This window comes from Hippocampus zosterae, chromosome 3 (assembly GCF_025434085.1).
Source record: "Hippocampus zosterae strain Florida chromosome 3, ASM2543408v3, whole genome shotgun sequence".
In the NCBI taxonomy this organism is placed as follows: Eukaryota; Metazoa; Chordata; class Actinopteri; order Syngnathiformes; family Syngnathidae; genus Hippocampus; species Hippocampus zosterae.
The window spans coordinates 28,373,869-28,393,827 of record NC_067453.1 but is presented as its reverse complement, the minus strand read 5'-3'; the positions used below and the strand labels follow the sequence as shown (position 1 = coordinate 28,393,827).

General features: G+C 43.4%; 2 protein-coding genes and 1 long non-coding RNA gene across 11 annotated transcripts in view; 2 read left to right on the top strand and 1 right to left on the bottom strand.

Annotated features, from left to right (window-relative positions):
• The window catches only part of hipk3a (homeodomain interacting protein kinase 3a), a 32,409-nt gene extending 22,982 nt beyond the window's left edge, over nucleotides 1-9,427 (top strand). Inside the window, exons 13-18 of the mRNA XM_052061996.1 lie at nucleotides 257-403; nucleotides 1,939-2,277; nucleotides 2,493-2,654; nucleotides 3,157-3,431; nucleotides 5,179-5,324; nucleotides 6,226-9,427. Of these exons, the coding sequence (XP_051917956.1) occupies nucleotides 257-403; nucleotides 1,939-2,277; nucleotides 2,493-2,654; nucleotides 3,157-3,431; nucleotides 5,179-5,324; nucleotides 6,226-6,753 (1,597 nt within the window). The 3' untranslated portion in view covers nucleotides 6,754-9,427. The remainder of the gene's footprint in view (nucleotides 1-256; nucleotides 404-1,938; nucleotides 2,278-2,492; nucleotides 2,655-3,156; nucleotides 3,432-5,178; nucleotides 5,325-6,225) is intronic.
• LOC127598387 (uncharacterized) overlaps nucleotides 1-19,959 on the bottom strand; it is a 182,553-nt gene that overhangs the window by 38,975 nt on the left and 123,619 nt on the right. The gene's annotated exons all lie outside the window — the stretch shown is intronic.
• kiaa1549la (KIAA1549-like a) overlaps nucleotides 14,066-19,959 on the top strand; it is a 79,947-nt gene continuing 74,053 nt past the window's right edge. For 3 of the 4 annotated variants that reach the window (XM_052061988.1, XM_052061986.1, XM_052061985.1), the window contains exon 1: nucleotides 14,066-14,546. In XM_052061988.1, the coding sequence (XP_051917948.1) occupies nucleotides 14,309-14,546 (238 nt within the window). In that variant the 5' untranslated portion in view covers nucleotides 14,066-14,308. The remainder of the gene's footprint in view (nucleotides 14,547-19,959) is intronic. The other variant, XM_052061987.1, reaches the window with a different exon arrangement.

Genomic DNA, 19,959 nt, shown 5'->3' with positions numbered 1-19,959 from the left:
TTTAGCCTTTTGTGGATTGGCGCATGACTGGTGAGGATCAAGCGGCTCGGAAGATGAATGAATGAATGAATGAATGGTGGGATACAATGTGATATGTCTATTACGATGCATTTCGGCTTTTCTCAAATGAAAACAAATTAATTAGCAACAAAGAGATTATCACGGGTTGCACATATTAACACATTTGCATTCAGTATATCCAGCAGTATATGACTAAAAAATATTTTGCTTTCTTCTCTCTTTTGGGCTAACACAGGAAAGTACCTTATAGTACCTTGATGCAACAGCCACTGCTGACCAATCACATGCCAGCTGTCTCTGCGCATCAGTCGCTCAACATTGGCATCGCGCATGTTGTTTGGCCCCAGTCAGCTAATAAAAGAAACAGGCAGCACCACAACAGGTGAGTGTTTTCTTTAGTCCTGTTTCGAGCTGGGCGATATGATAGAAAGGTTTGTAGTGCGCCGCCTCTCTCCAATCGTGTCTAACGTCATCTGCTCTCTTAGGCAAATAATACGGTAACTTGGAATAAAAACAATGACGGAGGCAGCTTGAGTTGACCGACAAAAGCTTGCACTCACTCTGGTCATGCCACACAGCTGCCAGCGGGTGGCAATTTGAATAAAAAAAATAAGGAAGTCATTACACTGAGGAACACAATTTGGGTTGAGTTAGATCTGACGGCAGTTTTTCGGGTCTTGTCTCAGTTTTTCTCTTTCATGTAAAAGCTTTGAGCTGTTGTCATTAAAAAATTGAAAGAAATGTGTTTGTATGTAAATAATACACTAAGATGAAATGGTTAAGGCGGCCCGGTAGTCCAGTGGTTAGCACGTCGGCTTCACAGTCCAGAGGTACCGGGTTCGATTCCAGCTCCGGCCTCCCTGTGTGGAGTTTGCAAATTCTCCCCGGGCCTGCGTGGGTTTTCTCCGGGTGCTCCGGTTTCCTCCCACATTCCAAAAACATGCGTGGCAGGCTGATTGAACACTCTAAATTTGTCCCTAGGTGTGAGTGTGAGCGCAGATGGTTGTTCGTCTCTGTGTGCCCTGTGATTGGCTGGCAACCGATTCAGGGTGTCCCCCGCCTACTGCTCGAAGACAGCTGGGATAGGCTCCAGCACCCCCCGCGACCCTAGTGAGGATCAAGCGGTATGGAAGATGAATGAATGAATGAATGAAATGGTTACACGCTTTGAAAACATATTTAAAGCATACAACGGAATAAGTGCTGACCTATTGGGAGCTGCCCTGTCCCATCACTCTCAATTGTGAACAAACAAATGGCCATGTCGATGAGTCCAGTTGAATTGCTCAGCTGATGTCGTGCAACGAACTTTTGAAACCAGCCACGGGACGCTTTGCAATCCTCGATGCCCATAGTTAGCGCCGTGGAACTCGCCTTCTCTCTAATTAGCGGTCCAGTTAGCGTACGCTTTTTAGCATAACAGGTAAAAGCATTCCAGGAAACTTTCGTTTACTCGACTGTCTGTCGAGCCACAAGAAATTTACTCTGAGCAGCTAATCGGATGCATTCCACTCTCTCTACCACGGTCATGACCGTTTGGATGTCACGATTTACAGGACTTAAATTTAAATGCACGAAATATTAAACCATTCGCGATTTCAGTAAAACTCGGACTTATAGTCACTTAAATGTTGTCGTTTTGGATCCAATAAGAGTAAATGGCAGCATGCGAACAGTTATTCCGTTGTATCGAGCAGGACGAGCTTGAGTTTCCGCTACTGCATATGGGTTCCGGGTACCGGGACTTCTGTTGTTATGAATCGGTTGTTAATGTAATATCGTACTCGAAATTTTAATGCACAGTCCGTAGGTGAGAATATTTATTGTATATTTTTTCCATATCGCCCAGCGCTTCTGCTCAGCTGTTTCCTTCAAACCCAACTGAAACTATCTTTCCATTCTCTCGTGTTTTGAAAGGAACCTGTCCCACCCAGTCAACACCCACACATCTCACATCCCCAAAATGGCCTCTGTTGTTGGTCAGGCTGCATTAGGAATCGATAAATCTCAGCGGGAGGCGCCTCTGTCGGGAACCCAGCAGGAGACGCAGCTAAACTCGGATGAGGACGATGATGATTCAAAAGAAGGAGTGCACTGCCTCAAAGAGGATGTACCAAACAAAGAGCTGCAGCGAGATGCCACTTTTCTCATGGGTGACACGCCAAGCCCGACGCCCAGCGTGATCAGCATCCAGAGTGAAGCAACAGATGGTGAAGAAGTAGAGGAAGACAAACCGCAGTTGTGCTGTCTAAGAGGGTGAGTATCTTTAAGTGGTCATAATGGAGGAGAAAAATACTCATTCCCACAAAAGGCGCACCGTGAATAACATTTTAACACCGGGTGTAGGATAAAAGACAGTTGTTTCTTTTTTCAATTTTTGGAATTCCTAGCCTATTGACCTGTAAATGCCACAATAGACTGGAATTCTGGCCCAAAAAAAAAAATGATAACCGGTTTTGTTCTCTGTGTAGCTGTCAAGAGCCGTGTGTATGTGAGGTATGCAGAAACACCAGTGCAACTATGGAAAGAGTGTGTTCGCTGAGCAGTCCTGACAGCAGTCTCAGCACCAGTTCATCTGCATCCAACTCTCTGCACTCCAGCCCGTCTGCGTCACCCCGCAAAAGACCCAACAGGTTATTTTCATTTAATTTGTGGGTGTTTGTTGTCCAAATCGGGCGGCCCGGTAGTCCAGTGGTTAGCACGTCGGCTTCACAGTGCAGAGGCACCGGGTTCGATTCCAGCTCCGGCCTCCCTGTGTGGAGTTTGCATGTTCTCCCCGGGCCTGCGTGGGTTTTCTCCGGGTGCTCCGGCTTCCTCCCACATTCCAAAAACATGCATGGCAGGCTGATTGGACGCTCTAAATTGTCCCTAGGTGTGAGTGTGAGTGCGAATGGTTGTTCGTTTCTGTGTGCCCTGCGATTGGCTGGCAACCGATTCAGGGTGTCCCCCGCCTACTGCCCGGAGACAGCTGGGATAGGCTCCAGCACCCCCCGCGACCCTAGTGAGGATCAAGCGGCTCGGAAGATGAATGAATGAATGAATGAATGAATGTTGTCCAGATCATTGAACTGTTTATTTTCCACAAGATTCAAAATACAGCCAGTTTTGACCAAGTTGTTGTTCTTCTGTGTCCAGTATGTCTGAAGATGATGATCATGAGAGCGGATGTGAAACTGTCGAGGGCTCCCCTACATCCAACACGTCAACGTCCCCGCATGGCAACAGTCCATATTGTTTCCTTGACAACAGTAACCGCAACCGGCGCCCGACATTTGCTGCTGTGGGAGCACCATTGCCTTCCCCTGCAGTGCAGGGTAGGAGTCCTCGAGATCTCAGGACAATGGTGGTTCCACCAATGAGAGTCCAAAACAACATCACTCGAGGAACACGGCAGCGTTTCCAGAGACCAGGTTCGATTTGCCAAATCTGCCCCCCTCCCCAAATTTGGTATGGTATTTGGTAACAGTGAAGCAATCTGGTTTACATTTAACTGTTAAATAATGTTTTGATAACTTGAGTTGTACTGTAGCCAACAAAATGGTTCTGGAAAAGACCAAGAACAGCAATTTCAAAAATAGAGTGGGAACCCTGACCGTGTCTCGGTCTGGACAATTGGGACACCGTGTAGAAGGAGTACACAGAGAAGAGATGAAGAAAAAAATTTGACGGTTAATAAGATAAAGAAGGAAGTACCCGTCGTCTGGTGGATATGGAAGCGGCATTGATGCCATGTTACCTCTGTGCTTACTACTCCAAAATAAAGTCAATAAAAATAAAGACAAAATTCCAAGAATAAAAGAAGCTTAAATTTAAAAGTTTAAATAAAACCGTGACAAGATGATTGAAGTGATACTAAATCAGACTATCGAATATCACAAAAGAAAAACGGAATCAACTGACCACAGCTACGGCAGTAACCGGCCTGTAATTTTACCAAGCAGTGCATTATTCAGTTAAACCCAAAAGAAATGTTTGATACCTTGTAGTTTTTACCCCACACAAAATGGCATCCTCTTTTCAGCACGTTATAGCCCCGTCCCATGTTTTTTGGGCGTCGACTCTGCAGGCAAAAAGAACCAGTAGGGGCTTTCCGCCCTCTAGTGGACCAAAAAGGTCTCAACAGGTGATCATTGCAGATAACATGACATCTCTTTTTATCTGTCGTATTTGAGATGCATCCAAACTAGTAAAATGTAATGTTGCTGAATAGTGACGTTTCCTTCATCAGAGTAACATTCATCAAAATAAACACAAATTGCAAATATTTTTTTTCCCGCACATATCGTCATAAGATAAGATATCCTTTATTAGTCCCACACTGGGGAAATTTACAGTCTCGAGCAGCAAGAATGTAGGTAGAAAGAAGAAAGAGGGGAGAAAAAAAACAACAAACACCGTTCAATTAAGTGCAATATAAACACAAAATGGATAAATCGCAGTGCTATTTACAATCTTGCACTTAAGGTTATTTTCCGATTAATGTGTGATGGTACTTCAGTTGTAGTGGTTTTAGTGAATTGAATTCACTCCTCTTGGAGGGAAAAGTGGATGCATTTTTCACCCGCTCATAAGCAAATCGTGTCTTTGTGTGGAGGTTCATGATTTACGACAGACACAAAGAAGACACAAATTCACAATTTGCCACTTTTTCAAAAGTGTTTTTGTTTGAACCGATGTAGATACTGCGTGATAGAAATGAGGTCAAGGTAATGGGGACGGTAAACGATATTATATACAATTAAGAGATGTAAAACATGGGACATTAACAACTTTGCATTTCTTTTACAAAATCTACGGACAGTATTTGTCAGGTTACACCTGTATAAGTCTAAAGGGGAATGGGCCCTCCAACTATAATATTGCTCCACTATGTAAGAGTACTGCATTACTTTGCATGCTTGTTTGAAATTTTTCCAAAATGCTTAATAGATGTATTAATTAAAAATGTCCCTGTCTTGAGTCGTTTTGGTGCTCAGTTGGACTAAATCGGCTGTTCTCCTTGCATTGTGAAGACGCTTTCAACCTTTAGAGTCTTATACAATACAATACAATACAATACATGCTGATTTATATAGCGCTTTCACAACAGCGGCAGCTGTAACAAAGCGCTTTACAAAACAATATCTACTTGTCTGACTGACTTATTCTCTCTCCAAGTCTCAGACTCATGGTCCCGATCCAAAGGGCACTGCAACATTACAAGCCAACAGAGCACTCCCTCCTCCATCCCCCTCCTCCAATCAAGACCTCTCATGTCGTGGCAGCAAAAACTGCAGCAGCAGCACCCGTTGAGCCTTCGACAGGTCTTGTGCCCTTCTTTGTTTTTACTTTTTAAGTGGCACACATTACAATGGGAAATCCTTAATTAAACGCGGAACATTTTTTGACTGACCATGTCAAACCATTCAATACTGAAAAATTAAATTAAACAAAATCAATGAATAATAATGCATTCAAACTGATCACCAACATGAATTCAGGAGTACAATATGAATACCTGCAGAACAAAAATATATAAAATAATTTCTTGATTTTTTTTTCTTTTTAATCAAAAGATGATGATTAATGGCTACAAGTAGCAGTCACAAAGCGGGATGATTGTTGGCAATATTCAGCATGTTTTCGCTGAAAAAAAACCTCAAGCGGCTCGTCAGCGTGATTGGGGTATAATCTCTTTAAGTGACACCTTCATTGATTTGGCTTCATGCTGTCCGCTGTCAACGTTTTTAGACACAGTAAGTACCACCGGTCTTTCCTTGTCTACCGCCGTAGTCACAGTGAAGCCAAGCGCAACATATGCGTCGTCATATTTCCTCGTCTTAGCTTTCGGGAGACCTTCTCTCTCTACCTGTTGACTTCGTGTCTGCACTTCATACTCATATTCTGTGCTGTGTGCAAACAAAACGCCGAGCGAATGCTCCCTGCGCGCACTCTGCCAATGGGTGTCACTGCCCCCTAATGTAGTGGAGGTGCAATTGCACTTTATTCTCGGACAGTAAAAAAAAAATCTTAATTAAAAAAAAGCTTGTTCCCTGAGGTCAAACGCGCCCCCCTTGACTTGACGGTGCGCACCACTATTTGAGAAGCACTGCTGTCGCTGGACTTTCGCTAACTGAGATTATTGCACGTATGGGATGCGTTTCATTGCAGTTGTTCCTTAGCAGACGATGATTGATTTTGAAGTTGTTATCTGTCCTGCTTTAGGTGCAGCCGTATGTTTCAAACCACGGCATCAAAGAATGGAACGGCAACTATGCGCCACTGCGACCTCACGCCTTTATCCCCCCCACTGTCCATGCACACAACTTCCCCCACCTGCCGCACGGCAGCCCCAAGCACAAGTTAGGTGCCCCCGCCACACACGCCCTGTTATCTTACCCTCCCAGCGGACCCCTTACTACAGCCCCCCACCCAATGTTGACCTCTCATCCTGCTCCTCTACTTCAGCACAGCTACGGCCTCTCCCACGGCCAAGGGGGCGCTATCGTTCACCAGGTGACCGTGGGCGTCAGCAGCCGTTCTCGGCATGCTGGCTATCACAGGCTCCTTCCCTCACCGACGGTCCACCCACACCAGCAGCCTGGCTACGTTCACCACCCCCATCAGTTCAAGGCCGCCTTCCACCCGCCACTTCCCCCTCCTCACCCATATATGGCTTCGCCCGCCACCTACACGGGCTTCCCTCTGAGTCCCACCAAACTCGGCCACCATCCTCAGTTCTCGTACATATGAGGAGAAAAGTGCGGCCGCAGCGGTCCCGGTGGGGTCATCCCATGGGTCACAAAGGCCAACGGCGAACGCAGTGGGGCTGCGGCATGGACGAGTCGAGCTTTTCAGCAGAGCACAAAACAAGCCCATGTAACCAGGAGAGGGGGGGGGGGGGGGAACATGTTTTGGCAAGCGTGAATCTGAAGGTTAGTAAATCAGTGCTTGCGTTTGATTATCGGAGCAACTTGAGCTCAGAAAAGACGTCTCGTAAAATCACGTCTGCCAGCGGATGAATCATGTAAAGCTTTATTGAGAGAGCACGAGACGAAACATCATCGCAAAATTTAAGGCCGTGTCCTTTGCACATCATTTCTATCACGTTTTCGTTGGGAATTTGCCACGCCGGCGACAGTTCCATTTCACGCGCGTTGTCTTGTAGCATGTGCGCATCTGATCTGTTGAAGCCATGCTTGGATTTGAAGGCTCTCATTTTTTTTTTTTTTTTTCTGCTGCTGCCGCCATCTGCCAGTGCCTTAATAGCAGAGTCCAAGGTGTCACTTCAATTTATATAATATATATAGTGGGTGGGGGGGGGGGGTACGTTGAAATAGGCTTGCAGCACTTAGCCTTCAGACTCTGAATTTGATGGGCTTTTTGGGATAAATAGGATTCTTTAATATGATGAAATATTGTTCAACTTCAGTTTGCTTGCTAACTCGATATGGTTTTACTTAAGCTACAGGCTGCACATTTAGGGCTTTGACTGAATGATTTTTTTTAAAAAAAATGTGTATAAAGAGTGATGTGATTTTTTTGATAATCGATTTCTACTCACTATAGTACTTAATTCATCACAGTATTGTCACTGTTTACTGTAACCGCAATACAATCGAGACAGCCTCTGGGTTGCTGTGTGTGTGTGTGTGCGCGCGCGTGCGCGTTTGTTTTTCCGTTGATTTCGATTTGCAGTTGTATATGTTTGGGTGCGGTGTAAATCTTAAGAAGAGGAATTCTTTTCAATGTTTCACAGTGTTTGAAATCGAGTCATTGACGGTATCCTTGCTGAGCTGCCTGGTGTTAACCGTTTTAACGTCCGGCCTGTACTAGTTTTGTTACATTCCTTCAAGGTGGATTGTGCATAGCCGTGCTATTCTTTTCACGTTCAATTTTTTTTGTGTCGAGTCGTGTTCTGCTGATCCTTTACGGCAATCCGCACCAAAGACGTTGTTCAGCAATCTTTTTGTCCGAGGCGCAGTGGGATGTTCCATCATTCTTTCACCTCCAGCAAACTGTTGCAGTTTGACATTGAAATCAAATATTTTCAGAGGTCTATTTTAGAAATAAGGTTGAGGTTTTATTTTTCTGAACTATATTTGGCTAATTGTATTTGGAATGTATAGATATTAAGCTGCTACGTACTGATTATCTGCCACTTTGTAGCTGTGAATTTAGAGCAGGGCTAGGGAACTCCGGTTCCTTGAGAGCCAAGTGCCGCCCGTTTGAGATCTCCACCCCCTCCCAACTCCAAAACGCTTGATTCCGATCGTTTAACTCGGGCGTGTTGGAGTAGGGAGGGATTGAAAACGGGCAGGATGTGACTCTCGAGGAACCGGAGTTCCCTCCGTCATTTAGTGGATTAATCTCTTTTAAGACTGCAATTCTCTCTCTTGTAGTTCTGATGACTAGAAGTGGCTTTGACTTTGAGTATAAATGCTATCCGACATGCTAGTGCCTCTGTATATCTGCTATCATGTTTTGAAGTGATTTGTATACTGCTGTAATGGAAGTTGACCTTTTTTTGTTTTTGTTTGGTGTGTCTTTTGTCTTTTTAGCATCAGTATTTCATCTTGAAATGTAGGCTGAGATTAACTCTTAGATTGTGTAGTCAGTGTGGTATTGACTTATTATTTTTGTCGTTGTACATTTTGCGACATGGGCTTTTTCTCCATATCGTGCCGTTCTTGCGACTCTTTGTACTGTACGACTAGTGCCTTTCTCCAAAACTGGCTCGCGGTCTCATTGAGATCATACGAATCACAAATGTATGTACTAGTTCCTTCTTTGAGGATAGATCCCTAACTTTTGACATCACCAACAGTTTGAAAACAATACTTTTTTTTTTTTACACAGTATCCTAAGAAAGTACAAGTCAGGGAATGTTGATTGCGCTCACCAACGACACCGCACAGTACTCAAAAGCGTCGGACCTGAATTAAGACAAATGCAAAGCTTTATTGTTGCACCTGAATGTATCTGTGGAAACGACAAAATCCGTTGGATCATAAGATGCCTGATCAATGTGTTCTCCGTGTGTGTGTGATCTGATCATAAATGGTTCCTTGTATGCAGCTTTTTTTTTTTTTTTACCATAGGTAGGCAATCATGTGTTTTGTCAGGGGGTTCTTCCAAAATGCTTTACCCACCAATCAAAGTTGAAGTGTCCCTCATCTATTTATTCTAATGTTGCCTATGTAATATGTATTTTATGTGGAACTTGCTACTGTTGTTAACAATCCTAAAACAACTGAGCGGGTTGCACACAGTTGGAAGCGGTGCTGTGTGTGCCTCTTCAAGTTTGAATTTAGTATGCGCGCATGTTGTGCCTGTGTGTCTCATGGCACAGACATCGCCATTCACATTAGGGATTAGCATTAAACGCGCGGATAAAATTGTTGGTCGTTCCTGAAAAGAATAACAATTTCCTCCTCCCACCCCTCGCGGTTGACTTGGGACCAGTGAGCAGGCTCCCTGTCAATCGCGATCGACGTATTAGGCACCCCCTGCCTTAAAATCGAAGGTAATTTGCTGGACTAGCTTAGCACTTACCGCCATTTTTTGCGCATGATAAGATAAGATAAGATATCCTTTATTCAGTTGGCATCTGACTGCTTGCTCTGAATGTCAATCAAAGTAACGGGATTGATGATAAGCTGACAATCGCGAAATCTGCTGTACTCCTTTTCGACGCTTGTCATCTGAAACCTGAGAGCCATTGAACCCACCAAGGAGCCGCGGGTTGGCCACCCGTTGATCTAGAGCCTTCACAACCGCTGCAGCTGTAACAAACATTTAAAATACTATGTCCAAGTAATCAGAATATTGATCAAAACCTGGGGGGACCGAGCCTTCTCTGTCGCCGCCCCCACCCTCTGGAACGCTCTACCACAACACATCCGCAACTGTACTGACCTCCAATCCTTCAAATCATCCCTAAAAACTTTTTTAATCTTTTTTACCAATTTTTCTTTTGTTCATCCAAATGAACTTTTGTAAATTATGTATGCTTGTTTTAAATGCACATTTTTGTCCTGTGTTTTTATGCTCTTGTAAAGTGTCTTTGAGTGAGATGAAAAGCGCTTTCAAATAAAATGTATTATTATTATTATTATTATTATCCATATGTAGCTCCCTCAGGATGTAGCATGAAACGCGACACAAAGTCCATAAAAATACAGGGTTTATTACTTGGCATACATAAAGATGGCATTACAAAACAAGAAATGAAAGACAAACGTTATGGAGACAATCGATTCAACAAAAAGACACAAACCCTGTGGGGCTCCTATTCACAAGTTTTTTTTTTTCTTCGTTTCCTAATGGCTGCGCAGAGCTCACAGAGTAGCTGTCGGTCTGTTTGAGTGTGTGTTGGCGAATGCACGTGTCCGTTAATTTGGGGCAGAACGCTTTTATGTTACAATTGACTCCTGCTAATAATCACCGCGAGACGGCATAGAAACACAAACACGGAAACAACTCGGTGGGGAACAGAAAGAGACTGTAACTAACCCCGTATATAAAAAGCATCGAATTATAGGGCGCATTGTCTGCTTTATGGGTAAATTGAATGCTTTTAGGTGGGCCTTATAGTGCGGAAAATACAGGAATAATCGTTTGTATTACATTAACAGAGAGCTACCAACAATTTTGTTCATGGGTGTATGTTCCTCCTTCATTGGCTCTTATTTAGTGTCTAAGTTAGATCTGTCAAATTATTACCATCGCATGAGATGGACACATGTATCACCTCGCTGACGTCCCATAATCTCTGTCCATTTCGGATGGTTGTATTTAGTTTTGGGTTAAACAGTTCCTGCGGGCAAATGGAGCCTTGCAGCCTTCAGTTTGAACGGAAAGGATCAGGTTTTGTTTCAAAAATTAGGGTAACGGTCTGAAATAATAGATTTTAGTCCCAGACTGCTTTTCTTCTTTTGTGCTGGCACTTGTCTAAGTTACTAGTTCTAATTCAATAGAGATGTTGTGTGATGATTTCTTTTGTTGTTGTTGTTGTTGTTGTTTGGGTTGTTTTTTGGGTACTGAGCTGCATAATTGTCCAGTTAAGTCCTCAGACTCATTTAAATATAATTAATACGGCAGTTCTCTAATTATTTGGGTGATCTTGTGTTTAGTCAATTTTGTAGACACATTTGGTGAGTTGAAACCATTACCGTTCAAAATGTGTACTTTTGTGTTTTTATGATTTTGTGTTCTTTAATGCTACATTAGTTTGACAAGTAGCAACTGCACTGTGCAATATTCAACATGATGAGGACTGGGAAAATTCGAATTGTTTGGGTGTCACATGTCATGTGTGTGATTCTTCCCCCCCCCCCCCCCCCCCCCCCCATCTGGTTCTTCATTTTAGTGTGACCAGGCCTTATTATGTACTTAGTCACAAAAAGCGGGTTCCTTCTTGGTGACTTATTGGTGAGTGTCAAATTATAAATTGATGTCAAAGTTCACTTTGAAATAAAAAAAAAATAAAAAGATATTTTGCTTGACTTGCTCTGTGTTTTGTCTTTGATTCCAAACGTCTCTTTCTGTCAAGCTACACCACAATTTCAGATAATTATGCAAAAAAGTGAATGTTGTTAAACCTGCCGATGTATAACAGCATTAATTTCTGATTATTATTCAATATAAACGTTTTTGGTCAAATGCACTGTTCCAAATTATGCGTAGCAGTGTTTAAAGACATTTTATTTACGGTGAAGAACTAAAAATAGGCACTTGTTGAAATTGCTGGAATCAAAAGCTATTTGATAGCAACTTTGCAAGTTTTGCAACTTGTGACTTTCGGACAGTGCTTGAATTTTGTTCAATCACTGTTAATTACAGTGATACACAAATGATACAGCACATCAATGTATTTAAAATACTTGTTTGTCAAGCTCTAAAAAAACAATCAAAGGCGTGACTTCAACATATAAGAGTCAGTGCCACATTAATTATTGAAGTCGGGGAACACACAAAAATGTTTGTTCCACCCTTTAGTAATGTATATAGTATATGAGTATATAGTAAAAGAACACGACATCACTTCACAGATTTGGTGTAATAATAGTGCAGTAAGTTTTTTTTTACTGTCCCTCTTATATTGTGTTCAGAAATGTATTTTCTATGCTGATTGGGGAAAAAAATCGTTATTTTCCTAGCACATCGGGTATTTGAGATGTTTTAAGTGATATAAAAGATGGGCAGTACAGATTTTACCCTGCGTTGTAGTTTTAAACAATGACATTTCAGGGGGAAAAAAATCCCCCTTTTGCTGAACCAAACCCTTAATTCATATATACTGCATATGATATTGTTAGAATATTATTATTGTGAAAACCTGGTGTGCTAGAAGAAAAAAAAAAGGACGGTAGATTCGATTTGGGGCCCCCCGCATACATTTCATGTACCCCACTCTTGCCTTTTTAAACAGGTCTGGTCAATGGTCTGGTACTCGCAACACTGATGACTGTGACCCCCTCAGCAACAGGAGACTTTTCACAAGGGGGCGCTTGTTTCCTTCAAAACTGAAAACCACTCTTCTAATCCATCCTTGTGTGTTTGGTTCTGATACACACACGGGTGTGTGGGTTGGCCAATTTTACCCAGTTTGTATTCCTGATAGGAGTCGAAAATAGCAACCTGAAAATTAGACAGTTATATGTTGAAGGGCTAATATAAAAATAGTGAGTCACTTTTTCTTTTTTTTTTGGATTGCTTACTAAAAAAAAAGTAAAGAACGAATGACATGTGGATTGGCGGTTACAGAGTGGGCCTTCTGCCCAGTGCCTTGATCTTGCACAACAACAGAGATGCTAACGCAGGAGTAAAGATTCGTGTGAAAAACACTTTTGGGCCCTAATAAGCCATAGAATGAAAAAGTGGACAAACTGCGGTAAGTAAGTATGCCTTCTTGTGCTCCATGATGTAGTAGATCATTAACGCACACGAACACAGTCCTCAAGTCCCAATTACAGTTTATAAAGAACACTTAGAGGTTATTCATCTTCCGAGCCGCTTGATCCTCACTAGGGTCGCGGGGGTGCTGGAGCCTATCCCAGCTGTCTTCGGGCAGTAGGCGGGGTACACCCTGAATCGGTTGCCAGCCAATCGCAGGGCACACAGAAACTAACAACCATTCGCACTCACACTCACACTCACACCTAGGGACAATTTAGAGTGTCCAATCAGCCTGCCATGCATGTTTTTGGAATGTGGGAGGAAACCGGAGCAGCCGGAGAAAACCCACGCAGGCCCGGGGGAGAACATGCAAACTCCACACAGGGAGGCCGGAGCTGGAATCGAACCCGGTACCTCTGCACTGTGAAGCCGATGTGCTAACCACTGGACTACCACTTAGAGGTTAATGCTTCTCAATTGTTGTCACCCTGGGACTGACGTTTTCCATTTTATTCGGCCTCGACCTATTTTTACAGAAGTTGAGAACGATAAAGGGCGCTGTTAAAAAATAGCATGTGAAAACATATATTCACATTGAAAAATGAAGAGGAAACATTGAATGAACGTGAATTTTTTTTTGAAGTAATCTGTACGAGACCATTTAACATTGGCCTATTTTTGTAAAGTGTGCAATATATTATGTAATGTTGATGTTGTATTTGCATATTGGATAATTTAGTAAAAAATATTTGTTACGATTATTTGAGGCATATATTCGATTTCACTTGTTTAAAATTTAAAAAGGTGCAGTATGTTCAAATATTTCTTTGTTTGAACTGTTTGCCAGAGTGTCAAATGACTGGCAAGAATGTCTCCTTAAGTACATTGAACTTGATGTAAGGGTTCTTAAAGTTAATCAAACCAGTTATTTCAAGTTGTTTAAGAATTGAAATGATTAAATTAGCTTTATTATTCATTGTAAATACATTTTCAATTTAGCCTGAAAATCCACCCGCGCTCACATTCACATGAGTGATGTTTCCACCTTTGATTATTTTTGATACACAACGCCCAAAATGTTTATGCCGGTCAGTATGCGCATTTCCGTTTCCTAAGTAAGATCATGCTTTTATTTTGAAGTCGCCAACAACTACTTCCGTTCTCCGATCGTAATTTGACGCGGTGGCCAGCATCTTTGCGGTCACAGCCAGGATATCAGACTTTACACACACAGACAGCGCGACGGTAGAAGTAAGACATTGATCCGTCTTTGTTTCCCGGTAGAAAGCCAAAGCACCCTCCCTGGCAGAGGGTCCATGGAGAGCGGAGCCCTGCTTGTGCGCACCCGGGGCAGCTTGATCGGATGCCGCCGTTAGCTGTTCTCCACTCAACATTAATTGGTTGACCGATGGCTCCCAAACATGAGCTCTTTCCCATAAGCGAAGGCGCCGGCGGCGGCCACGGGGTCGGGCGGAAAAAGATTCCCAAAGGGCAATTCTTGCCGTGTCTTGTGGCGCGGAACCTGGATGCGTGGACGCCGAGACGGGAGAGGAGGACGCGGGCGTTGGGCGGGATGCTGGCCCGGTGCTTTGTGACCGTCGGGACGGTGCTGATGCTGACGATCCAGGTCTCATTGGCTGCTGATGGTGAGACGCTGATGCTTTCGTGCTTACGCGACCTTTATTTAAGCCCATCGTCGCCAGTACAACAAACATAAATGTTGGTTTAGCTGTGATTGTTGACACTGAGTTCTCTTTCGAAATGAGAAAGCTTTTTTTTTTTTTAAGGACGCATCGATGGTTATTGAGCGGGAGAGCTTGTTTATGCTCTTGGACGTTAGTATCGTTCTTTGAGGCAAATTATTTTGTGTTAGGAACAGTTGTTGGTGATCTTGCGGTACACCGTATGATGCATTACACAGCTCTGGGGTGAAACAAATAAAAAGACTTTAGAAATTATTGGAATTTATAATTTCAGTCCAAATAAAAAAAATATTTGGACTTTTTTTCTGGAAATAAATGCTCTTTAAATTGCTTTTTCATATTTTGGCAGTTATGTTTTCAGTATTGAAGTTTATAAAATAAAATAGAAATGATAGTTTTACCTAAATTTATCCTAAAGAGTAAAACCTGAACAACGGATATTATTCTCTTCTTTTTTTTTTGTATATACAGCTGAAACTCACCTTATTTTTGCGTGGCTTATGTAAACAGCCCCCACCCTGTCTGAGTTCTATTTAAAGCATGTGTGATTGAACATCACTTGTTCAAAGCATCCCCAAACGCACATTGGGAGTGCACAGTGGGCACACAAGCAGACACAACAACACTGACTGGGCTCTTGCGCTGCAATCCGGGAAGTCTTTTTTTTGAAAGGGGTGTGGGGGTGATTATTCGTCATTCGCCGAGCATTGAGCTTGTAGTTTTTCAACCTCATGCATTTCCATAGGGGACGTTTCACTGTCGACGCAGATCAATGATTTATGATTTCCTTGTCCTCGAGGTATAGGAAGAAAAAAACCTACTAATACAACAACAGCAAAGACCTTCGTGTCTGACTTCAGCTCTTGCGGAGGACCACAGTGTTTCATTCTGCATGCAATATGATACTTTGAAGCCAGAATTTTGTTGTAACTTTGACAAATGTATCGCCAGATTCCAGAAAGGAAGACCACAGGTTGAAAATATTTGGTCAGTAGGGTGGCTATATTGGATAATCAAGTTTCCCAAACTCAAATTTGTGTTGTGTTTCTCCAGCACTGACCTGCTTTTCATATCAAAGGTTCATTTTCACATATCGCATGAAAACATTAAACCTTGGTAATTACAATAGTTACCGTCGTGATGAACATGAAATGGAGGCAACCCTGTTGTATGCGGTTAAAATCTCTGCCTCACAGCTGTTATGTTTAAATCCCGTCTCAATGATGAGCTTCTTCCCATATTCCCAAAATATGCATGTCAGATTTTTTTGGAGACTCAAAATTGTCCATCAGTGTGAATTTTTGCCTTATTTGTCTAGAAATGCACAGCAACGGGATATCAAACCAATCTCGGCTGTGCCCCCCCCCCCCCCCCCCACCCACCTTTCACCCCAAAATCTCAGCTGGAATACGCTTCAGGTTTTCCCACGGCCCAAATGAGGACAAGTGCGGTAGAAAATGGATGGATGTCTACTTTGCAGTGGTGTAGCGCTGCACTGCGTCATATTGAGAGGTGTTTCTAATCCTGAGCCTACATGGGTCAGCTTCTTGGAAATACCTCTCAACTCTCAATATGATGCAATGCAATTCTTTACCGCTGTAGAACTACACCCTGAACCGTTTGCCAGCCAATCGCAGGGCACACAGAGACAAACAAACATCCACGCTCACACTCACACCGAGGGACAAATTCTAGTGTTCAATCAGCCTGCCATGCATGTTTTTGGAATGCGGGAGGAAACCGGAGTACCCGGAGAAAACCCACGCAGGCCCGGGGAGAACATACAAACCACACAGGGAGGCCGGAGCTGGAATCGAACCCTGCACCTCTGCACCGTGACGCCGACGCGCTAACAAGTCCACCACAGGGCCACCTGGCTTTATCGTGAAAGGGAAAATATAATTTGCATGCGCATTTGATGACAGGTCACGGGTCACATCGACAAATGAACATCGTCGGTAAGAAACAAAGCCAACAAGATAGATTGCACGGTTAAGAAAAAGGTTTTCTGATGGATCCTGTTCGATGGTTGAACGGGTTCTTGCTGTTGTGTTTCATTTGGCTATGCGAAAAATGAGATGTTCCACTATACTGTGGTTCGTGTACAAAAGCGTACTTTTTAATTCAAGGTCATACTCGCTCAGCTCTACTGCTACCTCTCTTCTGTGACATATCGTATCCCCACAAGACACCTCCTTTATATTTGAGGAGCATAAAAAAAGAGACTCTCATGAGAAGAATGGAAAATTTGGAATTAATACAGAAAACGTAGAAACTTGGCAAATATTTTGGGAAAAAAAAACCACTTGGGAAGTCACCCCAGTTAAAATTGGAGAAAACCGCCCACTTGCGCTTCACATATTCTCTTTCATACCCTACTGCTGAAAGCAAGACGGAGTGGTTCTGTCACGTTGTGCCCGAAGCGATGGAAAGATCGCTTTGTGCACAACAAAATAAGGAGGTGGATCCCCGAAAACGCAGACACGTAAAAGGATTTTGTCAGAAAACAAAGGGAGTCTTTAATAAAGAACACAAAATACCCGACAGGGAAAAATAACAAAAAGCGCTGGTCAAAATAAGGACCAGGGAAGGAATAAAGGGAACAACCGAAAACGCTCGCGGAAAACAAATGGCGAGGAAGGTCTGATTAGACAAGTGTATAAATTTCATACGAGAAGAATAATGACGCGTAGTAACAGCCACAAGGCTAGGAGGCAACGAGTAATCAAGGTAGGAATCTGAGCGAGAGAAATAATGGCACGGCGTGGAATTCTCTGGCGGAGAGAAAGCCCGCCCCCTGCTGGCAAACACGGTACGTGACAGGTTCAAAATGGGACTTTCTTACCTTGTTACATAACATTCAACACTTGCGGGTTTTGTTTGGTGGCGAACGTGCCATTGTGGTCTTTTCCGCTCAGCCTTCCTTTGATGGAAGGCTACGGGGTTGAAGTGTATGAGCGTATTTGTGTCTGGCTGGCTCATACATTGCGCGTGTATGTTTTCTTTCAGAGATCTTTGTGAACCGTCAATAGCTGAGATCTTTTGGTCTGGGTTACCATGGGAACAGATCTGCGGTTTTGTCCTGGGCTTTATTTGTCAGTCAGGGGTTGGAATAGCACGAGAGTACCGGTACATTCTACAGTCACGGAGAGTCCGGTGCTGCGGGAACACACATTTTAGACATCAAGTTCAGGAATCCTGTCGGGTTTTCATCAAAGCTTTTTGTTTGCGGCTTATAGACATCTATTTATGTTCGCGTTTTCAACTCGCTCACAATTATGAATCCTATCTGAATCCAGCTCCTCGACTCAAGTTCTCCGTGTCGTCTGCCCTCTTTGTGACCAGCCTTTGATACCTCATCAAATTTGTAAGACGCTACTCTTGTATCGGTTGGACAGACTCACCCGAATGAGAGAGTGGTTCTGAACAGCATTCATTTGTTAGTCCCGTCTGTCACCGATGATGCACGGCCCCCACTTGCTGGCTGTTGACTTGCCTGGGCGCAAGAATGAGAGAAACGTAAAGCCTCAAAAGCAGCCAGCATATATCAAAAAGACTCATTGGCCATTCGAGGCGATGCGTCTCCGTCATATTACTCTATGAGAGATGGTGGCTGCTTTCAAGTTCGAAAGTCTCTTTTTACACACTCAATTTGCATGAAAACATACCTACGTGTGTTGTTTGGTTGCCTACAATATTGCAGAGCAGAAGATGCGCAGTACATTCAATTCTGCCATACCAGACTCTAAATTGAGACCAAATTAACCCTTTCTGTGACAGCGGACAGCTTATTACACAGGTGTCAAACTCGAGGCCCGGGGGTTCAGATGTGGCCCGCTGCATCATTTTAAGTGGTCTGCGAAAGCAAATCAAAGATGAAAATTTCCATGATACTTCTTAAAATTCATTCATTCATCATCTTCCTAACCGCTTGATCCTCACTAGGGTCGCGGGGGGTGCTGGGGCCCATCCCAGCTGTCTCCGGGCAGTAGGCGGGGGACACCCTGAATCGGTTGCCAACCAATCGCAGGGCACACAGAGACGAACAACCATCCACGCTCACACTCACACCTAGGGACAATTCAGAGTGTTCAATCAGCCTGCCACGCATATTTTTGGAATGTGGGAGGAAACCGGAGTACCCGGAGAAAACCCACGCAGTCCCGGGGAGAACATGCAAACTCCACACAGGGAGGCCGGAGCTGGAATCGAACCCGATACCTCTGCACTGTGAAGCCGACGTGCTAACCACTGGGCTACCGGGCCGCCTACTTCTTAAAATGTGTTCCAAAATTTCACATTTTCACATGCAAGAAATCCGTGACATATCGTAAGCATGTTCTTGTTACCAAAGCCCTCATTCCAGTTACTTACACAATAGTTGAATAAAATGTTCTTCTTGACTTCTTTGTATAGTTTCAGTCATCACGGCCCGGCAAGGGAAACGCTCATTACAATGTGGCACGTAACAAAAAAAAATGAGTTTGACAAACCTGGCTTATCATGTTATCAGGTTACAGGGTGCCTGAAAGGGGTTAAGCTAAATCAGGATATTATAGGAAGCAAATTATCCTCTTGTGCTTCACTTCCTCATGGTCAGTTTGCATTTCAAACCGTATTTCTAGAATTTGCGGAATAGCCCAGTTGTTCCAAGAATGCCTGATGATCTTAGATTTGTTCATATCCCCCCGCACCCACCCCCACCCACTCCCTCCACCGCCCATAGGAAATAAAAGTGTGAAATGCATCGCTGAGTCAGTGTCACAATCATAAAACCCTTTTTTCACTTTTTCCAGGCGACATTTTTATTGTTCTCTTCACCCGCCGCTGCATACAATGTAATGTGTACGCACCTTTCAAGAATTGTGACAAACATGACAAAAGTAGAGACTAAAGTCAGCCCATTTCTGTTGTTGTTGTGCCATCATTGTGCTGAGCCGCCAGTACTCAGATGTACGAATGTCCTTTGAATCTACCCCCGCCCCTCCACCGTTAACTTACACGCTCACTCATTAACCTACCGTCGGCTTTCAGTACTATGCTCCTGTAATGTTGTCCAAGTTCCTTTTTATCATTTTATGGTCCTCATCACATTTTCCTCCTTAACGATAATTGTCAACTTTTGTTGCGTTATAATATATTCCAAATTCCAACGCGAGATGTGCACAGGTCTCAATTGACGTCATCACGTCGTTTGAATGACACTCCCGCTTGGCCATCGCTGGCTGCGGATGATCACATGACTTTGCTTGTCCAATCAGTGCTGTGGGAAATGTAGTTCGCTTTGTAGTCAACGTGTGACTGTTGTGATAGTACGTCGTACAATTAAAAAAAAAAAGTATACTTATCTATTTAA